Here is an 8880-nt window from a genome sequence, read left to right on the forward strand (position 1 = left end):
GATTTCTGTTCATAAGGATAACAAACATTATACAGAATATTTTTTTAAAACATTTGTTATATGGAAAGCAAATGTTTGTTGTTGTTGTTGTTGTTGTTGTTGTTTTGTTTTTTGTTTTTTCATTTACCATATTGTTACTTAAAGTCACTGCATAAAAAATGTGAATATTTTTAAAGCTATTTTTAGACTGAAATTATTTTTACATTGTTTTGAATAAAGGAAGCAATCACAAAGCAACTTTCTTCAGCCCAGAGGCTTTAAACAGCCTGTTTATGACCCAATGTGTTACTTACAACATCTACATACAGAATCAATCAACTCTGTTAAATTAGATATTTATTAAATGATCACAGTTGATGAAACCAGTCAAATATTTGTAATCAATGTACAAGTAAATCTTTCTTTCAGGCAGGTAATGAAAGTCAGCTAACACACAATATTACAATATTGTGTTTCTTATTCACACACTGATCAGATCCTGTAGTTATTTTTAATTTAGCCTACTGCATTTAATTTCTCTTTTTGTAGTAGTGTTCACTGTGCTTCGTTTGTACAGTTCTTTTATGGATTGCATGACCTCCTCTGTCTTTAGAGTGTATATGATGGGATTCAGCATAGGTGGTATCGCCTGTGTCAGGGAATTGTTAATTATTTGAACATTTGGATGCAAAGGTGTTGTTACAGCTGCAATGATATTGCTAAAAACAGGGAGATAAAACATTGCCACCAACATGAGATGTGAGGTGCAGGTTTTTATAGCTTTGATCCGTTCAGCACCTTGAGCAATCTTAAGCAGAGCCAAAGAAATGCAGAAATATGAGATGACAATCAGTATCAGCGGTGTGCAAATCAGCAGGCCATAAGAAATTTTACCCATCAAAATATTTATCGTATTATCGTTACAAGCTAGTCTACAGATTGGGGCATAGTCACAAAAATAACTATTAAGTACATTAGACCTACAAAAAGAGATTCTATTCACTAAACCTACAAGAACAGAAAAAAATGTTACAGACACAATCCACATCACGCCTATGATCAGAAACATGGCTGTTTTGGTTACAATGGCATGATATTGTAGAGGAAAACAAATAGCAACCAGTCTGTCATAAGCCAAAGCAAGAAGTGTCAAAGACTGCAGATTCATGAAATGATACACAAAAAACATATTTGTTAAGCACGACTCATATGAAATCTCCTGATGATCAAATAAAAACATTTCTATGATATTTGGAATTAAAGCCGAGCTTCCACACAGATCAGAAAGGGCCAGATGGAAAACAGCAATGTATTTGGCTGTGTGAAGTCTGCGGGCCAAATAAATGATACACATGATAAATGAATTCCCTAAAACAGTCACAACATACACCAAAGACAAGAACACATAGTAATATTTTGCATGTGGGACATCAGAAAAGTCACTAATGAAAAATGTTGCAGGACGAACAAAGGTCACATTTGCAGTGGAGTCTGATTGCATGGAGCTCATGATAGCTGCTGTCTGACTTGTTGTGACCTGTAAAGAAGAACTGTTATGGAAATGCACAGAGAATATTCAAATAATGATTTAATTCCCAGTCACAGTACATTAATGAATAAACAGTCTTAAATGTTCTTTGACAATAATATTAAAATAATAATAAAACTGTTTTGTCTTTGTAGTAAATTCATTAGATAGAAACAGAGAAAGCACGTGGTTTATACTCTACCTTCTCTAAAGCTGCTAGAATGACAATATTCTACGAGTAATCAGACACATTTATATTAAATCAGTCTCTCTTGGGACTTTCATGGATCATCCCTTCTCCCTATAGACTTGAAGAAGAGAGGGTAAATCTATGAAAATACAGCAAAATCTTTGGATTTTCTGGCAATAGTTTCCAGAAAATGTCTATTAAAAAACAGAAAAGTACTTTCGAAACATAGATAATCTGTTAAAAAAAAAAAAATATATATATATATATATATATATATATAATACATATATATAAAAAATAAAAAAATTAAAAATCACTGTAAATTGCCTCAGACCATTTAACTTCAAAAATGATTTATACTGTGTTAGTAATGTGAGTATATTATTACTGTGAACTTATTTCATTTGAGTCTACTAAACAGAATATTTGTTAATTTAAATTAAACACTGTTCAAATAAACACTTTGTGCACCTAAAACTCAGCTAAATAAAGTGAAATAATTAAACCTATATACATCAACTTAACTCAAATCTTTTGGAGTTAACCATTAGCTGGCAATAGCACACATGCATGAGCTAATGTAACTATAGACATCACTGCATTGGCAACTACACAGTTACCATCTTTAAATAAAGCGACATGCAGCATAACATCAATAGGTTTGAGTTTGTTCTTAATGACCTAAACACAGGCTCTACTCTTCATCACAATGGTGACCCCCAAACCACAGACAACAAAAACCCTTTAAATCCCAACATAACAGAACATTAAACACCAACAGATCTCCCTCATATTCAATAAAAAACACTACATTTCAACATTTATTCTCTATTGTACCTAATGCGTAACCTGACACATTCCCTTTCAAATGGGAACTCACACTGCATCCCCTACAGGGCACTATGAGGAACAAATACCTATGTTGCGACGCTGAGGGAATGAGTGCCTTATTGGCGGACAAAGTCAAAGGAGTTCCTATCCCTAAAATACATACCAGCATCATGACTACTTCCCTATAGCCAGAGCCCAAAAAATCCCTTACAAACAAGCTCAAGAGCTTGGTATTCCAACAAACACCTTTAAGGGAAAACTGTCATAGACCGGAGCTTCTAAACAGTGAGAGGCCTCAACAGGATGACTCTGAACGAGAGGAGGCTTAACTATGATCTCTATTCTGGCTAGCATCCAAGGAGTCTCACAGAGAACCTAATCACTTGGAACTTCTGTTCAGACAGAGCGCTGAACAGCAGAGGCCTCAAGTAAGAGGCCTAGCAATGTTCTAATCTAAAGGCAGCAGCCAAAAAAGCTCAGTAAGAGCTAGCAACCTGGACTACTACTTATTTTGGCTCTAAGGACAGAGGCTTCAGCAAACTGACTCAAGTGGGAGGAAGCCTAACCACGTCCTAATAAAGAACAGCTATTAAGGAGGATCCAGAGAGCCTAACAACCTGGTCCAACTGGCCCACGAAGTTCTGCAGAGCAGAGGCCTCAGTACAATGACTCTCATAAGGAGAGGAGGCCTAATAACACTCCACACTAAGGTCAGTAGCCAAAGAAACTCACAGAGAGCATACAACCTGGCATACTACCGTACTGCCTAGCCAAGTTCTAAGAACGGAGGCCTCAGCATGACAACTCGCTAAAGTGGGAGGAGGGCTAACTACATTCCACACTCAGGACAGATTCCAAGGAAGCTCACAGAGAAACTACAATTAGGAATTGCTATCCCAGCGGAGCTCTGGGGAACGGAGGTCTCAGCAGGATAACTCTCTATAGTGAGAGGAGACCTAGCAATGCTCAGGTTTAAGTTCAGTATCCAAGGAGGCTCACAGAAAGCCTAGCAACTTACCTAGTGGCCGAGCTCGGAAGAAGGAGGCCTTGGCATAACAATGAGAGAGAGAAAGAGAGAGAGAGAGAGAGAGGGGAGGCCTAGCTACATTCAATGCCTGTCAAGGAGGCTTCAAAGAGGGCCTAGCATCTTGACACTATCAAGCAGGTGGAGCTCAGGGGAGCGGACAAAAAATAGTAAAAAAACAAAACAAAAAAAAAACACTTCCAACCCAGGGGCAACAGAAGAGGCTCAGACAAAGAACCTACAACTCAGTGCTACTGCATAATTTGGCTCAGAGAAAGGAGGCCTCAGTATGATGACTCTCTAAATCGAGAGAAGGCCTAACTATGTTTTATGCTCAGGGCAGATTCCAAGGAGGCTCAAAGAGAGCCTAACGACTCAGAACTGCTATTCAGGCAGAGCTCTGGGAAGCAGACGCCTTAATGTACAATTCTCTTACAAAAGAGAAGGCCTAGAAGCAGCAGTCAAAGAGGCTCAAGGGAGCCTAAAAACTCAGTACTACTACCCCGTCAAGCTCTAGGACAGGGCCTCAACATGATACTTCTCCAGATTCAGAAGAGTCCTGCCACATCCTACGCTAGCGATAGCCATCAAGGAGGTGCGCAAGCGAAACTGGTGCATCATGGAGAACATTTTTATTTGTCCCAGATGTCGGCCAGGTTTGTCTCTACAGCCCCCATGAATCAACCAATTGCAGCGGCAGTCTGTTTTGTGGCATGGAAAACCAAACCTGTAGTATGGTGCAGCTTCTCCACATCAGCATAGTTTGCTTGTGTATGATGGATGTGGGCTGAATATGGCCTTCCCGAAGATTTCTCCATCTCAGCGTGAAGATCTCGGAAAAGGGGAAGACATGTTTGAGCATGTATGAGCTGTCGGCTATGTTTTGATAAAAAGCATTCAAGTAACTGCACGTGAACTCATGCTTCCACGGCAGATCACATCTTTCCGTGGCACGGGTCATAACTTCTAGCAGCTCGTCATATGTGGGGCAGGTGGGTTAAGAGCGCTCAGAAACATTCTCTGTCTTATCAGCCTTGTCCTGCTCATCTTGGCTTGAAGCCTGAAGCACACTCGCTGCCGGATCAGATGATGTGAGCGATAACAAATCATCATTATTCAGATATTCACACCTTTTTCAAACTCATCGGCGACCTCCACCTATGAACCCCATGATTTCAGTCTCCTACTCACCTCAGCTGCAGCAGGTCCTGAACTGTGAGGCACAGATGGTTATCCCAATTCCCTTGAGAAAAAGGACAAACAAGAGCAAAGTTTCTTCAAGGATCCCAGATAGCAACTTTGTGCCGGCCCAGATCCGGCCTACAACTGCCACGTGTGGTATGACGAGCGGACCACAACTGTTTGCCAGATCTGAGCCACAAGTAGGCCATAGCAATGCCACATGTCAGCTAAGAGCAAAGAAAAAAACCAGAACTGGACCTTATCTGAGCCACAAAATCTTTATATATTATTTATAGAATCAACTTAGCATTAACAAGCCTGTCAACAAGCAGAATCACTGAAGGAAAGAAAAGAACAGAAAAAAGAGACCAACAGAAACACAAGAGCTACAACTGACTTCAGCCACAGTCTTAGATGACATCAACTAAAGATAAAGGAAGACATTAAATCTGAATGTAATAATTGTGTTGTGCCATTAATACATTTGAAATACATTTCAAATCCTGTTTTACAGCAACATGATCAGACTGTATTGCACAATTCAACTAAAAGACTGAATATAAAAATAAAAAAAAAAGCAGAAAACAGTAAGCTACACTGACAAACACAGATATGAGCAATCAGCGTATGAATCTCAACAGTGGTGACAACAAAGTAGTCAGACAATCATATCAACTCTGAACATCACAAAAAGCTACTAAAAGACAGAACCAAAACCACAACAAAAAATAAAAGCAAATTGTTAGAATTAAAGAAAATAAGACAATTCAGCTGCATAATTTATTCATGTTGTGATGCATGCTGGGAGTTTTGTACTATTGTTCCCAGCATGCATTGCGGCATGACACTTTTGATTGTCACCCTTGTTGAGATTCATGTGCTGATTCTTGATGTCTTTGTGTGTCATTTAAACAAAATAGTTTGTGTGTTTTTTGTTTGTTTGTTTTAAATAAACTGATTCCATTATAGGATTTCAGTAACAGTTGGTTTTGTTCGGTCATGAGATCTTAATCGGTTTCATTTTGTTATGAGATTTCAGTGATGGTCAGTTTTTTTTGTTTGTTTTTTTTTAGATCTCAATACCTGTCAGTTTTGTTTTGTTGCGAGATTTCAATGATGGTCGTTTTTGTGCCTTTGCGAGATCTTAATGATAGTCAGGTTTGTTCGTTTACGAGATTTCAATGATTGTTGGTTTTCAATGACAGCTGGTCAGCTGCAAAATTTCAAAGACAGTTTTGTTTCGTTACGAGATCTCAATGACGATCAGCTTTGTTCTATTATGAGATTTCAATGACGGTCTGTTTCATTTCATTACAAGATTTCAGTGACAGTCGTTTTTTTTTCCCATTACGAGATTTCAAAGATGGTCAATTTTGTTTTGTTACGAGAGTTCAGTGATGGTTGGTTTTATTTCTTTACGAGATCTCAATGATGGCAAGGTTTGTTCTTTTGTCCCTTTACGAGATTTCAATGACGCTTGGTTTCATTTTGTTACGAGATTTCAGTGACGGTTTGTATTGTTTCTTTGTGAGATTTTTAAAGATGGTCTGTTTTGTTCCATTCTAAGATTTCAATGACAATCGATTTTGTTCCTTTACAAGATTTAAATAATAGCCATTTTTTTCCATTACGAGATTTCAATGCCACTTGGTTTTGTTTCCTAACGAGATTTTAATGACGGTCGGCTTTGTTTCTTAATGAGATTTTAATGACAGTTGGTTTTATTCCATTACAAGATTTCAATGATGGTTGGTTTTGTTCGGTTACAAGATCTCAATGGCAGTCGGTTTTCAGTGTCAGTCGGTTTTGTTCTGTTATGAGATTTCAAAGACAGTCTGTTTTGTTTTGTTTTACGAGATTTCAATGATGGTCGGTTTTGTTCCGTTACGAGATTTCATTGACGATCGGTTATATTCAGTTATGAGATTTCAATGACGTCTGTTTTATTCGGTTATGAGATTTCAGTGACGGACGGTTTTCTTCGGTTACGAGATCTCAATGACGGTCAGTTTTGTTTCTTTTACGAGATTTTAATGACAGTTTTAATGACAGTCGGTTGTCATTGTCAGTCAGTTTTGATCAGTTATGAAATCTTAACACGGTATGTTTTGTTCTTTTACAAGATTTTAAATGACGGTCGGTTTTGTTCCATTCTAAAATTCAATGACAGTCTATTTTGTTCCTTTATGAGATTTCAATAACGGCCATTTTTTTCCATTACAAGATTTCAATGCCACCCGGTTTTGTTCCCTAACAAAATTTTAATGACAGTCGGCTTTGTTCCTTAACAAGATTTTATTAACAGTTGGTTTTGTTCTGTTACGAGATCTCAATGATGGTCGGTTTTGTTCAATTTCGAGATCTCAATGATGGTTGGTTTTGTTCAGTTGTGAGATCTCAAAGACTCTGTTTTGCTCCATTAAAACATCTCAATGATGGCTGGTTTTATTTCGTTATGAGATTTCAGTGACAGTTGAGTTTGAAACAATTCAAACTGTTGGTTTTGTTTTGTGACAAGATTTCAATGACAGTCGGTTTTGTTCGGTTATGAGATTTAAATGACGGTCATTTTTTTTTTTCTTTGTTCTTTTATGAGATTTCAAAGACGGTCGGTTTTGTTTTGTTACGAGATTTCAATGACTGTCAGTTTTGTTTAAATTATGAGATCTCAATGACTGTCAGTTTTGTTTAAATTACGAGATCTCAAAGATGGTCAGTTTTGTTCAGTTACGATATCTCAATGATAGTCGGTTTCGTTACGAGATTTCAGTGATGGTCGGATTTGTTTCTTTGCGAGATTTCAAAGATGGTCGGTTTTGTTCCATTACAAGATTTAAATGACAGTCAGTTTTCATTGTCAGTTACGAAATCTCAATACAATATGATTTGTTCTTTTACGAGATTTTAATGACCGTTTTGTTCAATTACGAGATTTCAATGATGGTCGGTTTTGCTGGGTATTTGATCTCAATGACGGTAGGTTTTCAGTGTCAGTTGGTTTTGTTCTGTTATGAGATTTCAATGACGTCTGTTTTATTCAGTTATGAGATTTCAGTGACAGCAGGTTTTGTTCAGTTAAGAGATCTCAATGACAGTCAGTTTTGTTCAGTTACGAGATTTCAATGACTGTTAATTTTCAATGACAGTCAGTTTTGTTCCTTTATGAGATTGATTAATGACGGTTGGTTTTGTTCCTTTACGAGATTTCAATGACAGTTAGTTTTCAGTGTTGGTTTCATTTGGTTACAAGATTTCAATGAAAGTTTTTCTTTTTCTGTTAAAAGATTTCAAGGACGATCAGCTTTGCTCCGTTATGAGATTTAAATGAAGGTCGGTTTTGTTCCTTTATGAGATTTCAATGACGGTCGGCTTTGTTTCGTTACAAGATCTCAATGGTTGACGGTTTTGTTTTGTTACGAGATTTTTTTTTCTTTCTTTTCTGAAAGCAAAATTAATAATTTTATTCAGTAAGGATGTGTTAAACTGATAACAAGTGATAGTAAAAGCTTATATTGTTAGAAAAGATTTCTATTTTGAATAAATTTTGTTCTTTTTAATGTTTTATTTATCAATGAATCCTGAAAAAAGTATCCAAGTTTACAAAAAATGTTAAGCAGCACAACTGTTTTCAACACTTTTAATAAATCAGCATATTAGAATGATTTTTGAAGGATCATATGATACTAAAGACTGGAGTAATGGCTGATTAAAATTCAGCTTTGCATCACAGAAATAAATAATATTTTAAAGTATATTATAATAGAAAACCATTATTTTAAATTGAAATAATATTTCACAATATTACTGTTTTTCTGTATTTTTGATCAAATAAATGCAGGCTTTATGAGCATATGAGACTTCTTTCAAAATCATTAAAAATAGCAATGAAAAAAATAGAGTGCTTCCATGTAAGTTGTAAGAACTAAATATATACTGATATAGTATATATAAGTACTATATCATTTGTGATGTGAAACTAACTAAAAAACTATCTACCTGCATGGTATGTGATGTAATGTAGGGATTATTTTTGCCCCAGGGTTACACCCCTTATTTTCTGGGGTTTATTTTAACCCTTTATACAGTACAGCTTATTGTGACTGTACTGGGGCATTAGGACCCACTCAGGCCACAGGTTGATCAGAC

General features: G+C 36.7%; 1 protein-coding gene across 1 annotated transcript; it reads right to left on the bottom strand.

Moving 5' to 3' along the window:
- Positions 1-490: 490 nt before the first annotated feature.
- Positions 491-1489, bottom strand: LOC127521836 (olfactory receptor 51E2-like). Its single transcript, XM_051911283.1, has one exon. It carries the CDS (start codon positions 1487-1489, stop codon positions 491-493), a length of 999 nt encoding a protein of 332 aa, XP_051767243.1.
- Between the last annotated feature and the right edge of the window lie 7391 nt (positions 1490-8880).

The sequence above is a fragment of the Ctenopharyngodon idella genome, chromosome 10, assembly GCF_019924925.1.
Source record: "Ctenopharyngodon idella isolate HZGC_01 chromosome 10, HZGC01, whole genome shotgun sequence".
NCBI lineage: Eukaryota > Metazoa > Chordata > Actinopteri > Cypriniformes > Xenocyprididae > Ctenopharyngodon > Ctenopharyngodon idella.